We start from the raw sequence: 16,455 nt of genomic DNA, 5'->3' as shown, positions 1-16,455 counted from the left end.
AGATACAAAGAGCTCTCCCTTCACCAGAACAGAGAAAGGCTCAATCCACAGAGCATACAAAGAGCACTCCCTTCACCAGAACAGAGAAAGGCACAATCCACAGAGGATACAAAGAGCACTCCCTTCACCAGAACAGAGAAAGGCACAATCCACAGAAGATACAAAGAGCACTCCCTTCACCAGAACAGAGAAAGGCTCAATCCACAGAGGATACAAAGAGCACTCCCTTCACTAGAACAGAGAAAGGCACAATCCACAGAGGATACAAAGAGCACTCCCTTCACCAGAACAGAGAAAGGCTCAATCCACAGAGGATACAAAGAGCACTCCCTTCACCAGAACAGAGAAAGGCACAATCCACAGAGGATACAAAGAGCACTCCCTTCACCAGAACAGAGAAAAGCACAATCCACAGAGGATACAAAGACCACTCCCTTCACCAGAACAGAGAAAGGCACAATCCACAGAGGATACAAAGAGCTCTCCCTTCACCAGAACAGAGAAAGGCACAATCTACAGAGGATACAAAGAGCACTCCCTTCACCAGAACAGAGAAAGGCACAATCCACAGAGGATACAAAGAGCACTCCCTTCACCAGAACAGAGAAAGGCACAATCCACAGAGGATACAAAGAGCACTCCCTTCACCAGAACAGAGAAAGGCACAATCCACAGAGGATACAAAGAGCACTCCCTTCACCAGAACAGAGAAAGGCTCAATCCACAGAGGATACAAAGAGCTCTCCCTTCACCAGAACAGAGAAAGGCACAATCCACAGAGGATACAAAGAGCACTCCCTTCACCAGAACAGAGAAAGGCTCAATCCACAGAAGATACAAAGAGCACTCCCTTCACCAGAACAGAGAAAGGCTCAATCCACAGAGGATACAAAGAGCACTCCCTTCACCAGAACAGAGAAAGGCTCAATCCACAGAGGATACAAAGAGCTCTCCCTTCACCAGAACAGAGAAAGGCTCAATCCACAGAGCATACAAAGAGCACTCCCTTCACCAGAACAGAGAAAGGCTCAATCCACAGAGGATACAAAGAGCACTCCCTTCACCAGAACAGAGAAAGGCACAATCCACAGAGGATACAAAGAGCACTCCCTTCACCAGAACAGAGAAAGGCTCAATCCACAGAGGATACAAAGAGCTCTCCCTTCACCAGAACAGAGAAAGGCTCAATCCACAGAGCATACAAAGAGCACTCCCTTCACCAGAACAGAGAAAGGCTCAATCCACAGAGGATACAAAGAGCACTCCCTTCACCAGAACAGAGAAAGGCTCAATCCACAGAGGATACAAAGAGCTCTCCCTTCACCAGAACAGAGAAAGGCTCAATCCACAGAGCATACAAAGAGCTCTCCCTTCACCAGAACAGAGAAAGGCTCAATCCACAGAAGATACAAAGAGCACTCCCTTCACCAGAACAGAGAAAGGCACAATCCACAGAAGATACAAAGAGCACTCCCTTCACTAGAACAGAGAAAGGCTCAATGCACACAAGGCTTTTTTATGTAAAAGCCTATTCATCTGTGGGAGCGTCAACCTCTGGATCTGGTGATGATTTAGAGAGAGACTATGGGGTACTTTGCACGTTGCGACATCACTAGCCGATTGTAGCGATGCCGAGCGCGATAGTCCCCGCCCCCGTCGTACATGCGATATCTTGTGATAGCTGCCGTAGCGAATAGCGATAGCTACGGCAGCCTCACACGCACTTACCTGCCCTGCGACGTCGCCCTGGTCGGCGACCCGCCTCCCTCCTAAGGGGGCGGGTCGTGCGGAGTCACAGCGATGTCACACGACAGGCGGCCAATAGAAGCGGAGGGGCGGAGATGAGCGGGACGTAACATGCCGCCCACCTCCTTCCTTCCGCATTGCCGGTGGAGGCAGGTAAGGAGATGTTCCTCGCTCCTGCGGCTTCATACACAGCGATGTGTGCTGCCGCAGGAACGAAGAACAACATCGTATCTCCTATTGGTGCGACATTATGAAAATGACCGACGCTACACAGATCACCGATTTACGACGCTTTTGCAATCGTTTATCGGCGCATCTAGGCTTTACACGTTGCGACGTCGTTACCGGCGCCGGCTGTGCGTCACTTTCGATTTGACCCCAACGATATCGCAGTAGCGATGTTGCAACGTGCAAAGTACCCCTAAGATTCTGCTTGTATTTTTTTAAAGAACATAAGAAATGAATGATGTAAATGTGGAAACATTGGTTATGAGTGGCTGGTCTACTGGATGGACAGTTGGGTTGAGGAGGACGATGAGCTCTTCTGGGGCGTCTACCCGTCTTTCTTAAGTATGTAAGTATCTGAGCGGTCGGTTCTGTGGGGCTGAGCCTCGTAGGTGGGTTATGTCCCCCAACCACTGCTGTATACCATCCGTATAACCTGTCTGTATGATTGTCACGGATTTCGATGTGGTATAATTGTTTGGAGATTAAGTTGTATCGTTATCAAATTCTCCTTCTCTCTACAGATGTGCGGTGGACAGCAGAGTGACCCGCGTGGCCTGGCTGAACCGCAGCCAAATTTTACACCTTGGAAATGTGAAGTGGTCCGTAGACCCTCGAGTAGTGCTTATAGCCAATACCAAGAGCCAGTACAGCATCGAGATCCAGAACGTGGGCATTTACGATGAAGGATCCTACACCTGCTCCATACAGACAGACAGTGAGCCCAAAATCTCCCGTATGCACCTCATTGTACAAGGTAAGTGGACGCCGGCCACTGGTCAGTCGGGTGCACATTACGGGAGCTCTGGACTTGGGCACTGGTCAGTCTGGGGCACATTACGGGAGCTCTGGACTTGGGCACTGGTCAGTCTGGGGCACATTAAGAGAGCTCTGGACTTGGGCACTGGTCAGTCTGGGGCACATTACGGGAGCTCTGGACTTGGGCACTGGTCAGTCTGGTGCACATTACGGGAGCTCTGGACTTGGGCACTGGTCAGTCAGGTGCACATTACGGGAGCTCTGGACTTGGGCACTGGTCAGTCTGGGGCACATTACGGGAGCTCTGGACTTGGGCACTGGTCAGTCGGGTGCACATTATGGGAGCTCTGGACTTGGGCACTGGTCAGTCTGGGGCACATTATGGAAGCTCTGGACTTGGGCACTGGTCAGTCTGGGGCACATTACGGGAGCTCTGGACTTGGGCACTGGTCAGTCTGGGGCACATTATGGGAGCTCTGGACTTGGGCACTGGTCAGTCTGGTGCACATTACGGGAGCTCTGGACTTGGGCACTGGTCAGTCTGGAGCACATTACGGGAGCTCTGGACTTGGGCACTGGTCAGTCGGGTGCACATTACGGGAGCTCTGGACTTGGGCACTGGTCAGTCTGGGGCACATTGCGGGAGGTCTGGACTTGGGCACATTACGGGAGGTCTGGACTTGGGCACTGGTCAGTCAGGTGCACATTACGGGAGCTCTGGACTTGGGCACTGGTCAGTCAGGTGCACATTATTGAAGCTCTCGACTTGGGCACTAGTCATTCTGGGGCACATTATGGGAGCTCTGGACTTGGGCACTGGTCAGTCTGGGGCACATTACGGGAGCTCTGGACTTGGGCACTAGTCATTCTGGGGCACATTATGGGAGCTCTGGACTTGGGCACTGGTCAGTCAGGTGCACATTATGGAAGCTCTGGACTTGGGCACTGGTCAGTCTGGGGCACATTACGGAAGCTCTGGACTTGGGCACTGGTCAGTCTGGGGCACAATGCGGGAGCTCTGGACTTGGGCACATTACGGGAGCTCTGGACTTGGGCACTGGTCAGTCATTTGCACATTACGGGAGCTCTGGACTTGGGCACTGGTCAGTCTGAGGCACATTACGGGAGCTCTGGACTTGGGCACTGGTCATTCTGGGGCACATTATGGGAGCTCTGGACTTGGGCACTGGTCAGTCTGGGGCACATTACGGGAGCTCTGGACTTGGGCACTGGTCAGTCTGGGGCACATTATGGAAGCTCTGGACTTGGGCACTGGTCAGTCTGGGGCACATTACGGGAGCTCTGGACTTGGGCACTGGTTAGTCTGGGGCACATTACGGGAGCTCTGGACTTGGGCACTGGTCAGTCTGGGGCACATTACGGGAGCTCTGGACTTGGGCACTGGTCAGTCTGGGGCACATTACGGGAGCTCTGGACTTGGGCACTGGTTAGTCTGGGGCACATTACGGGAGCTCTGGACTTGGGCACTGGTCAGTCTGGGGCACATTACGGGAGCTCTGGACTTGGGCACTGGTCAGTCTGGGGCACATTACGGGAGCTCTGGACTTGGGCACTGGTTAGTCTGGGGCACATTACGGGAGCTCTGGACTTGGGCACTGGTCAGTCTGGGGCACATTACGGGAGCTCTGGACTTGGGCACTGGTCAGTCTGGGGCACATTACGGGAGCTCTGGACTTGGGCACTGGTTAGTCTGGGGCACATTACGGGAGCTCTGGACTTGGGCACTGGTCATTCTGGGGCACATTATGGGAGCTCTGGACTTGGGCACTGGTCAGTCTGGGGCACATTATGGGAGCTCTGGACTTGGGCACTGGTCATTCTGGGGCACATTATGGGAGCTCTGGACTTGGGCACTGGTCATACTGGGGCACATTACGGGAGCTCTGGACTTGGGCACTGGTCAGTCTGGGGCACATAACGGGAGCTCTGTACTTGGGCACTGGTCAGTCTGGGGCACATTATGGGAGCTCTGGACTTGGGCACTGGTCAGTCTGGGGCACATAACGGGAGCTCTGGACTTGGGTACTAGTCATTCTGGGGCACATTACGGGAGCTCTGGACTTGGGCACTGGTCATTCTGGGGCACATTACGGGAGCTCTGGACTTGGGCACTGGTCATTCTGGGGCACATTACGGGAGCTCTGGACTTGGGCACTGGTCAGTCTGGGGCACATTACGGGAGCTCTGGACTTGGGCACTGGTCATTCTGGGGCACATTACGGGAGCTCTGGACTTGGGCACTGGTCAGTCTGGGGCACATTATGGGAGCTCTGTACTTGGGCACTGGTCAGTCTGGTGCACATTACGGGAGCTCTGGACTTGGGCACTGGTCAGTCTGGGGCACATAACGGGAGCTCTGGACTTGGGCACTGGTCAGTCTGGGGCACATTACGGGAGCTCTGGACTTGGGCACTGGTCAGTCTGGGGAACATTACGGGAGCTCTGGACTTGGGCACTGGTCAGTCTGGGGCACATTACGGGAGCTCTGGACTTGGGCACTGGTCAGTCTGGGGCACATTACGGGAGCTCTGGACTTGGGCACTGGTCAGTCTGGGGCACATTACGGGAGCTCTGGACTTGGGCACTGGTCAGTCTGGGGCACATAACGGGAGCTCTGGACTTGGGCACTGGTCAGTCTGGGGCACATTACGGGAGCTCTGGACTTGGGCACTGGTCAGTCTGGGGCACATAACGGGAGCTCTGGACTTGGGCACTGGTCAGTCTGGGGCACATTATGGGAGCTCTGTACTTGGGCACTGGTCAGTCTGGGGAACATTACGGGAGCTCTGGACTTGGGCACTGGTCAGTCTGGGGCACATTACGGGAGCTCTGGACTTGGGCACTGGTCAGTCTGGGGCACATTATGGGAGCTCTGGACTTGGGCACTGGTCAGTCTGGGGCACATTACGGGAGCTCTGGACTTGGGCACTGGTCAGTCTGGGGCACATTACGGGAGCTCTGGACTTGGGCACTGGTCAGTCTGGGGCACATTATGGGAGCTCTGTACTTGGGCACTGGTCAGTCTGGGGCACATTACGGGAGCTCTGGACTTGGGCACTGGTCAGTCTGGGGCACATTATGGGAGCTCTGGACTTGGGCACTGGTCAGTCTGGGGAACATTACGGGAGCTCTGGACTTGGGCACTGGTCAGTCTGGGGCACATTACGGGAGCTCTGGACTTGGGCACTGGTCAGTCTGGGGCACATTATGGGAGCTCTGGACTTGGGCACTGGTCAGTCTGGGGCACATTATGGGAGCTCTGGACTTGGGCGTTGGATCATTTCTTTCTGCTGAGAGACATAAGATTAGATCTATATTTGGAGGAGGCCAGAGATCTGCAGGATGGGGCTTTGCGGTGTTCACTCAGGTCTCTGAAGCCTTCATGTCTGGATCAGTAGGAGTCGGCCCATTGTAATCATTTTTGAGGGCATCTCAATATTTTAGTGTTGTTTCATTGTCAAATACTGCAGCATAGTCCATTGTACCGGAGAAGAGCCAGGAACGAATAATCCTACATGACCGTAACCTGCTTATATGGCAGACAGGTAAGAGATGGAGAGGATGCCCTCTGATGGCCACCGCCCTATGTCCACGAAATCTGAGGATAAACGCCTCTGCTACATCCATGAGTGTGATTTTCCTCATGCTTACGCTGACATTTACAGATATGAAATCTTTGGAGGAGATAAAGCATTTCATATTTCCTGAAGCTGCAACCCTCCTGTGAACATCCCCTGGATACTGTGTGCAGAGGCCACATATAATAGTGCCCTCCACCATGACACCCTGCAGACCCCAGACAGACACATACCTAATGGCAGAATCCTAAGAGAAAGTGACCGTCACCAGTAGCGCACAGTTGTAGTGTATATGGCCCCCATCCGTAATAAGGTGGATATGAAGGGCATCAGATTCTTGTATTCCGGGTTTAAGGAGCTTCCACAGATACTACAAATGTCAAAGTTCTCCCAGGATGAGAGTAACCTGCACCTCTACATGAACCTCATCAGCAGGAATATGGTCCTGCTCAACCATCAGCTATTGTTACAGTCCATAGAGACCATCATATAAGCAGGAGGCGGTGACACTGGACGGAAAGTAGAGCTGGAGTGACGGAGGTTTCAGAGGAGTAGAGCGGAAGTTACAAAAGCTTCAGAGGAGTAGAGCGGAAGTTACAAAGGCTTCAGAGGAGTAGAGCGGAAGTTACAAAGGCTTCAGAGGAGTAGAGCGGAAGTTACAAAGGCTTCAGAGGAGTAGAGCGGAAGTTACAAAGGCTTCAGAGGAATAGAGCTGGAGTGACAGAGGTTTCAGGGGAATAGAGCTTTAGTGACAGTGGCTGCAGAGGAATAGAGCTTTAGTGACAGATGCTTCAGGGGAATAGAGCTGGAGTGACGGAGGTTTCAGGGGAGTAGAGATGAAATGACAGAGGCTTCAGAGGAGTAGAGCTGGAGTGAACAGCTTCGGGAGAGTAGAGCTGGAATGATGGAGGCTTCAGGGGAGTAGATCTGGAGTGACAAGGCTTCAAATGTAGCAGAGCTCTTCAGCTTTATTTACACATCCGTTCAAACACACATTTCTCAGGAATAGCTGAACCGACTGGCTATGTAAAGGGATTGCTGGACTGAAAGATCTACAAACCATCTGGTGTATGATGAGGTAGGTGTAACACAGACGGAAAGCCATCAAAGGGTCCACTGAGGAGATGGAGCCCCAAAAAGAGAAAAGACAAGGCCCTAGATTCTGTAACTTATCTGGAAACCGAGGGTCTGACGCCCAACTGTATCTTCAATGGAGTAGGTGGATAATAGGGTTAATCCACGCTGCCAGAATAAGATCACCGAAGATCGACAGAAGTTGAAACATCTGATTTTATTGTTCTACGCGTTTCGGAGTTGTAAGACTCCTTCTTCAGGAGCAAAATCAATACTATACATTAACCCTTTTCTTCTACCTACTCCATTGCTGTTATCTGTGGGGTCTGCAGCCATCTATTCTGTCTTTACACAACCGCGGCAGGCTAGTGCGCCTAAATAATTCCTTGCTGGTACCGCCAGATAACACAACATTTGCGCCCCCCCTTCGTCTTTTCAGTTCATTAACTGTATCTTGGTGCCCTCGTTCAGCGTTGTCTGTCCCTATAGAAGCCCAATTAGTCATCTATGAGCACAATATGGTGGTACAGAGTGTACCGAAATCAGCCTGTGTAAAGGTGAAGGGTGTAACCTCCCACATACTCCGGAGACCCCGAAATGCTCCTGAAGAATTCACCAGCAGGAACCCTAGTGATAAGGATAGCCCAAAAGAACAAAGTCACGTGTAATGTGCAGAAGGACAGGGCGTATAACATGTATCACATCATACAACGAGGGCAAAAAGAGGATATTGTGTAATACCGAACAACGTACAAAGTGTAATACCGAACAATGTACAAAGTGTAATACCGAACAACATATAAAGACATCATACGAGGACAAAAAGAGGATAGTGTAATACCGAACAACGTATAAAGACATCATACGAGGACAAAAAGAGGATATTGTGTAATACCGAACAACGTACAAAGTGTAATACCGAACAACGTATAAAGACATCATACGAGGACAAAAAAAGGATATTGTGTAATACCGAACAACGTACAAAGTGTAATACCGAACAACGTATAAAGACATCATACGAGGACAAAAAGAGGATATTGTGTAATACCGAACAACGTACAAAGTGTAATACCGAACAACGTATAAAGACATCATACGAGGACAAAAAAGGATATTGTGTAATACCGAACAACGTACAAAGTGTAATACCGAACAACGTATAAAGACATCATACGAGGACAAAAAAAGGATATTGTGTAATACCGAACAACGTACAAAGTGTAATACCGAACAACGTATAAAGACATCATACGAGGACAAAAAAAGGATATTGTGTAATACCGAACAACGTACAAAGTGTAATACCGAACAACGTATAAAGACATCATACGAGGACAAAAAAAGGATATTGTGTAATACCGAACAACGTACAAAGTGTAATACCGAACAACGTATAAAGACATCATACGAGGACAAAAAGAGGATATTGTGTAATACCGAACAACGTACAAAGTGTAATACCGAACAACGTATAAAGACATCATACGAGGACAAAAAAAGGATATTGTGTAATACCGAACAACGTACAAAGTGTAATACCGAACAACGTATAAAGACATCATACGAGGACAAAAAGAGGATATTGTGTAATACCGAACAACGTATAAAGACATCATACAACGAGGGCAAAAAGAGGATATTGTGTAATACCGAACATCGTATAAAGCCACAAACTCTCCCAGAGGGGATTTCAGGGTGACTGAGGGGGACACTCCCAAAACATGGATGAGGTAATAATCACAACCACCAGGTGCAATCCTGACGTGCATGCAATGGGCATAACAGCCAACATAATAACACTGCACAAAACCCGGTAGAGGATAGTTGAATCTCTTCCCTGTAAAGCTGCTGCACGACCTCGACGCATTTCCCTTTCCAAAAGAGGTTCATCTAGGGAATAGAAGCCGCGTGCAAGGAGGGATGATCCATGGCTGCCAGCAAGAACACTAAAACGGGCTTTGTTTAAAGAACCCCACACCTGATTACCAGCATGAGCGTTCCTGCCCTCAAATATCCAGTGTGCATGCGCAGCAATTCCATCCGCTAGAGCGCACCGCAGAGAGATAAGGAAAGGACTTCCTGCCCTTACTGGTATTGCGCAAGAGTCGGAATGCCAAATGGCACGCAGGCGCACTGTGATGAGATACCAACCTCACAGTGCCGTGATGAGTCATTCACATCTATCCTGATAGAACTGAGGACCTCGACAGTAAGAGGAGAGGACCTAGGACTGAACCCAGAGGAACCCCAACAGTAACAGGAGGGTGCCTAGCACTGAACCCTGAGGAGCCCTGACAGTAACAGGAGGGGGCCTAGGACTGAACCCAGAGGAACCCCAACAGTAACAGGAGGGGGCCTAGGACTGAACCCAGAGGAACCCCAACAGTAACAGGAGGGGGCCTAGCACTGAACCCTGAGGAGCCCTGACAGTAACAGGAGGGGGCCTAGGACTGAACCCAGAGGAACCCCAACAGTAACAGGAGGGGGCCTAGGACTGAACCCAGAGGAACCCCAACAGTAAAAGGAGGGGGCCTAGGACTGAACCCAGAGGAACCCTGACAGTAAAAGGAGGGTGCCTAGGACTGAACCCAGAGGAACCCCAACAGTAACAGGAGGGGGCCTAGGACTGAACCCAGAGGAACCCCAACAGTAACAGGAGGGGGCCTAGGACTGAACCCAGAGGAACCCCAACAGTAACAGGAGGGGGCCTAGGACTGAACCCAGAGGAACCCCAACAGTAACAGGAGGGGGCCTAGGACTGAACCCAGAGGAACCCCAACAGTAACAGGAGGGTGCCTAGCACTGAACCCTGAGGAGCCCTGACAGTAACAGGAGGGGGCCTAGGACTGAACCCAGAGGAACCCCAACAGTAACAGGAGGGGGCCTAGGACTGAACCCAGAGGAACCCCAACAGTAAAAGGAGGGGGCCTAGGACTGAACCCAGAGGAACCCTGACAGTAAAAGGAGGGTGCCTAGGACTGAACCCAGAGGAACCCCAACAGTAACAGGAGGGGGCCTAGGACTGAACCCAGAGGAACCCCAACAGTAACAGGAGGGGGCCTAGGACTGAACCCAGAGGAACCCCAACAGTAACAGGAGGGGGCCTAGGACTGAACCCAGAGGAACCCCAACAGTAACAGGAGGGGGCCTAGGACTGAACCCAGAGGAACCCCAACAGTAACAGGAGGGGGGCCTAGGATTGAACCCAGAGGAACCCCAACAATAACAGGAGGGGGGCCTAGGACTGAATCCAGAGGAACCCCAACAGTAACAGGAGGGGGCCTAGAACTGAACCCAGAGGAACCCTGACAGTAAAAGGAGGGTGCCTAGAACTGAACCCAGAGGAACCCTGACAGTAACAGGAGTGTGCCTAGCACTGAACCCTGAGGAGCCCTGACAGTAACAGGAGGGGGCCTAGGACTGAACCCAGAGGAACCCCAACAGTAACAGGAGGGGGCCTAGGACTGAACCCAGAGGAACCCCAACAGTAACAGGAGCGGGGCCTAGGATTGAACCCAGAGGAACCCCAACAATAACAGGAGGGGGGCCTAGGACTAAATCCAGAGGAACCCCAACAGTAACAGGAGGGGGCCTAGAACTGAACCCAGAGGAACCCTGACAGTAAAAGGAGGGTGCCTAGGACTGAGCCCTGAGGAAGTCACACAGTAAGAGGAGGGGGCCTAGCACTGAGCCCTAAGGAACCCTGACAGTAAAAGGGAACCTAGGACTGAACCCTGACAGTAAGGAGGACTAAACCCCCAACAGTTAGAGGAGCGGGCCTAGGACTGAATACTTCCCGGCAGGTGGAGATGGGGAGTGTGGCCGGCCCCTGATGACATCTCCTTCCCGGCAGGTGGAGATGGGGAGTGTGGCCGGCCCCTGATGACATCTCCTTCCCGCCAGGTGGTGATGGGGAGTGTGGCCGGCCCCTGATGACATCTCCTTCCCGGAAGGTGGTGATGGGGAGTGTGGCCGGCCCCTGATGACATCTCCTTCCCGGCAGGTGGAGATGGGGAGTGTGGCTGGCCCCTGATGACATCTCCTTCCCGGCAGGTGGAGATGGGGAGTGTGGCTGGCCCCTGATGACATCTCCTTCCCGGAAGGTGGTGATGGGGAGTGTGGCCGGCCGGCCCCTGATGACATCTCCTTCCTGGCCGGTGGTGATGGGGAGTGTGGCCAGCCCCTGATGACATCTCCTTCCCGGCAGGTGGAGATGGGGAGTGTGGCTGGCCCCTGATGACATCTCCTTCCCGGCAGGTGGAGATGGGGAGTGTGGCTGGCCCCTGATGACATCTCCTTCCCGGAAGGTGGTGATGGGGAGTGTGGCCGGCCGGCCCCTGATGACATCTCCTTCCCGGCAGGTGGTGATGGGGAGTGTGGCCGGCCCCTGATGACATCTCCTTCCTGGCCGGTGGTGATGGGGAGTGTGGCCGGCCCCTGATGACATCTCCTTCCCGGCAGGTGGAGATGGGGAGTGTGGCCGGCCCCTGCCAGGCTGCAGTCACGCTATCTGTGCCCTGCCAGCCCTCCCCTTCCCTCTCCAGATCAAGGCCTACTAATTCTGCAGATTTATGCAACCACATTATTTTTCTTCTTTACATTTATTTATTTTTCCACTGAAAATGATTGTTTCTGAAAGGATTTGGGCATCTTATGGGCGACGTTCATGGAGGAGGATTCTTTTACAGAAAACCTGGGATTTTACTTGGACTTATGTCTCTACTTTCAGTCTTAAAAACTATGGACTCTGGGGAAAAAGTGAAACTATTATAACAGGGAGGGGTGTGTAAACTTTTTATATCCACTGTACCGATATGTGCAGGTGGCTCTGCGGCGTGCAGATTTCTGTTCATGCGTCATTGGAATTAACTCTTTAGTGTCATTTTCCTACAGTTCCACCACAAATCCTAAACATCTCTACAGATATCACAGTGAACGAGGGGAGCACCGTGACCCTGCGATGTCTGGCCACCGGCAGACCGGAGCCGACCGTCACGTGGAGACACTATGCTGGAAAATGTAAGTAATATATCTATATATAATGTGATCAGCTCCAGCAGAGACGCAGCAGGGGAGCGCGCACAGGCGCTCATTCACACTGATAGACGGAAATACAAAGTCCAGCTTGTCACACAGCATAGGAAAGGTACAAGAGCATCTGCGGGAGGAAAGCCAGGCAGACGAGCGGGAAGAGATAGCAAGACCCGCCCCACATATTCCCTTCCTGTTGCACCTGTCAATCAAATAGCAGTGCATTGTGTCGCGGGCGGGGAGGGACGCCGCTGCGCTGCACTCGCTAACGCTCGGGTCCGGCGCTGCTGCGATGGCCGCTCGAGCGGTGGGCCGGATTCGGGAACTCAAGCGGCGCTCCTCGCCCGTGAGTGAAAGGGGGGGTTAGTGTGGTTTGGGGGATTTGGTCCGTGACGCCATCCACGGTTTGTGGTGAGGTTAGGGCACCACCGCTGCGGTTGACGGGTATCCCGGGAGCGATGACAGGGAGCAGCTGGGATGTTTCTCTCCCCTCCGTGGGTAGGGGGGTTGGTGGTCCTGGGGCCCGGTGAGGTGACGGGGAGGCAGGGTTGGCAAGGTGCAGGGTCGCTTGGCTGCGCAGCGCGGTGCCGGACGGCACAGTAGTACTCACTCAGCTACAAATGGATGCAAAGTCTCTGGTAAACCAAACGGCTGGATGGACGGGTCCCGCAGCCGGCTGCTGTGGTTTCTCCCGGACGGTTGGTGGTGGCTGCCTTTCCCTGCACCTTTTGTGTATCTTCGGTCCCGATGGCTTCCCACCGGTAACCCAATCCCCAGCGTGTATATGGGCTGGAGGAGCCCTTTTGCCCGCAGGCTCTGGCCCTGGGAATTCTAGCTGTGGCGGTAGCTGTATTTCCCTTGTGCTGGTTGGACGGTTGCCTTCAATCGGGTCTTGGCTGTTAGGAAACCCCTGGGGTTCCGGTCACTAACGGATTTGACCTGTTTAACGGCGACTCCAAGCCTGGTCGGGGTCCGCAGGCCCTGCCGGTTTGTGCTGGCTTCACTTCGCTCCCCGGTTCTGTACCGGCGGGCCACCGCCCGTTCCCGGTCCTACGGTTCCGCGTTGATCTGCCTCTCCTGCAGACGGCCACCACCGTCTGCCAACCTTGCTCTCGGTGCCCGGGCCACGTACCCGCACACAGTCAGTTTGCTCCTCTACTACCACTTCACTCCTCTCTTTCACTTCCCTAACTGCACTGACTTCCTTTTCCCGCCTCCAGGACTGTGAACTCCTCAGTGGGTGGGGCCAACCGCCTGGCTCCACCCCACCTGGTATGGACATCAGCCCCTGGAGGGAGGCAACAAGGATTTTGTGTCTGGCTGATGTGCCTATCTCGGGGTGGGGGTGTCATGTTGTAGTACCTGTGACGACCTGGCTAGTCCAGGGCGCCACAATTGCTGGAACTTTACATGCAGCATCCGAGCGCCAGCACAGCACCGGCTTTACTTTATATATGAGGATCCTTCCCTTTAACTAATGTTTCTCTATTGTATCAGATACTTATTTCCTGCAATAAAATGCAGATTATTTATAAATCCTACAATGGGATTCTCTGGATTATTTTATTCTGTCACAGGTGAAGTTTCCTACGATAAAAATTACAGCCGGCTCCAATCTGTGTAGAGAAAACTGCAAAATCAGCAGCGGTCAAATACTTATTTTCCCCATCGTATGTGTGTGTATAGTATAAATATATATAACCTCTCATATTGATGCAGGAGTATGCAGCCAATACAGTCATGGCCCAAAATGTTGACACCCTTTAAGTGTTCCAGAAAAGGAAGTATTTGCCCCCAGGGAGTTATTGCAGTTCCTCATGTCTTGTTATGTGTGAATGGGAACAACTGAAATAAAAAAACTAAGGGAAAAAAAGGCAAATTGGACATAACTTTGCACAAAACCCCAAAAATGGGGCAGGCAAATCCTTCGCACCTTTCCAAAATTGTGGGTAAACAACTGTTTCCAGCATGTTGACGCTCGTTCAGACTCACCTGTGACAAGCAACCGGTGTGGGCAATATGGAAATCACCCGACACCAGATAAAAGGGGGAGAAGTTGACTCCATTTTTGCATTGTGTCTGTGTGTGCTGCACTAAACATGGAGAACAGACAGAAAGAGGAGAAGACTGAGGACTGGAGAACCAAAACTGCTGAAAAATGTCAATCTCCAAGCTGGGGGTGTGTCCTTGGTCAGGGGTCTCCAGCGGGGCAATGGCCACAAACACTTCAAGAAGCCCCTGAACTGGATGGAAACAAAGCGCTGGAGAGTCCTGAAGAGGCCGCAATGAGTCCGGATCTAAATCCTATATCTTAAAATTGCTGTTGGAAGATAACTGGAGATGGGTGACCCCAGACTGTAAAAGTCTGTATCCTCGTGGGATACCTAGTAACTGTGCATCGACCCCAGGCCCGGAGTTATCAGGAAACTCCGTGTAACTATCAGGATCCGACCACACGGATAACTGTTGTGAATGTCAGTTATGCTTTGGCTGCTGGGAGGCTCCCTCTTGTGGCCAGGAATGGATTGGACATAGACCAGGTGTGTTGAGCAATGGGTGTTTCCATTGCTAACTCTCTGCTTATTTAAATCCTGGTCTGCTGGCAGGCTATGCCGGATGTCAGTTGTGCTTTGTTCACCAGCCTGCTTCATTCTGTTCCACACCACATCTACCTCAGATAAGTGCTTTGCTCTTTATTTATTGTTTGGTTCTTTTACTCTTATCTGAGTTTGTCATTTGCTGTGGTTGTTTTCAGTTTATTTGCATGCAGGGATCTTCCCTTTCAGTTGCTTGGCTGGGAAACTCCCTGCAGTTATGTTTGGAGTATTGCTCCTTTATGTCCATGTGTTTATGGCTTTTTGAATTTGTAATGATTCTTGTTTTCTGTTCATTGGTATGACAAAAGCACCTGGTATAGGACGGAGTACAGATCGTGCGATCTGAGGGCCTTTTTGTACTATCAGGAATTTGGGATTTTGCAGGGTTTTTCTCTGGCCACCATCAACCCCTTTCCTGTCCTTTCCTATTTTAGTCAGTGGGGGCCTCACCTTTTGCTAATCCTGTCATCTACCTGTGTATTGTGTTTTCCTATATCACCGCAGTCTTTGAATGTGGGGGGCTTGCTATTCTTTATCTATTTCTGAGGCAGAGAGTTATTCATCTTTCCTTCCTTTAGGATAGCTAGTTCTCCGGCTGGGTTCGTGGTGCACAGGATGCTAGTTCACCCCTCGGCTACTTCTAGTGTTGATGGGTAGTAAGGGGATGGCGGCCAGATTAGTTGCCAATGCTCTTGTCACCTTTTACCAATGATTTGTGGTGGTCTTCTATGGTTCCGGATGATAACAGATAACCGGATTAAAAAGAAGGAAAATATTGATAAGCAGGAGCTTTATACTTACAGGGTCTCCCGCGTGGCTGTGACACTACTTCTGAGGCCGCTCATTACCCTCATGCATATTCACTGCTTCCCCCACCCACCGGCAATCCGTCCCGGCATCTGTGATTGGTTACAGTCAGACCGCGCCCCCAGCCTGTGTAACAGCGTCTGACTGCTTGGAATCACACACACAGTCTGCATATCTATAGTGGGGTAAAAATAAATAGAAAAATTGTGGTAGGGTCCCCCCATATTATGATACCCAGCACAGATTAAGCCCATGGCTACAGGCTACAACCCCCAGACGTGCTCTTATCTTGGCTGTGTATCAAAATAGGAAGAACCGCATGCAGCTTTTTTAAAAAATTTAAAAAAAATATTTAAATAATTTAAAAAACAGTTTTTGTGCATTTTTTTTGCCAGGGGATGCAGATTTCATGCTGAAATTTATACACCATATTCCTGCACCAAATTTGTATCTCCTGGCAAAAAGGCGCATCAATTCCGCATCATGTTTTGATACGGGTTTTTTGCCAGGAGATGCAGGTTTGGTGCAGGAATGTGGTTTATAAATTTCAGCACCAAATCTGCATGTCTTGGCGAAAATGCACAAAAACTATTTTGTCGCAGTTTCAATAAAGG

At 51.4% G+C, this 16,455-nt stretch overlaps 2 protein-coding genes across 2 annotated transcripts in view; one reads left to right on the top strand and one right to left on the bottom strand.

Annotated features, from left to right (window-relative positions):
• The window catches only part of LOC142257160 (uncharacterized), a 101,237-nt gene that overhangs the window by 51,498 nt on the left and 33,284 nt on the right, over window positions 1-16,455 (bottom strand). The window lies entirely within an intron of this gene.
• Window positions 1-16,455, top strand: part of LOC142257161 (opioid-binding protein/cell adhesion molecule-like) — a 258,031-nt gene that overhangs the window by 210,346 nt on the left and 31,230 nt on the right. The window contains exons 2-3 of the mRNA XM_075329281.1: window positions 2,496-2,728; window positions 12,300-12,425. Coding sequence (XP_075185396.1) covers window positions 2,496-2,728; window positions 12,300-12,425 — 359 coding nt within the window. The remainder of the gene's footprint in view (window positions 1-2,495; window positions 2,729-12,299; window positions 12,426-16,455) is intronic.

Source organism: Anomaloglossus baeobatrachus, chromosome 11 (assembly GCF_048569485.1).
Source record: "Anomaloglossus baeobatrachus isolate aAnoBae1 chromosome 11, aAnoBae1.hap1, whole genome shotgun sequence".
Classification (NCBI taxonomy): domain Eukaryota; kingdom Metazoa; phylum Chordata; class Amphibia; order Anura; family Aromobatidae; genus Anomaloglossus; species Anomaloglossus baeobatrachus.
This window is presented reverse-complemented; position numbering and strand designations above follow the sequence as displayed.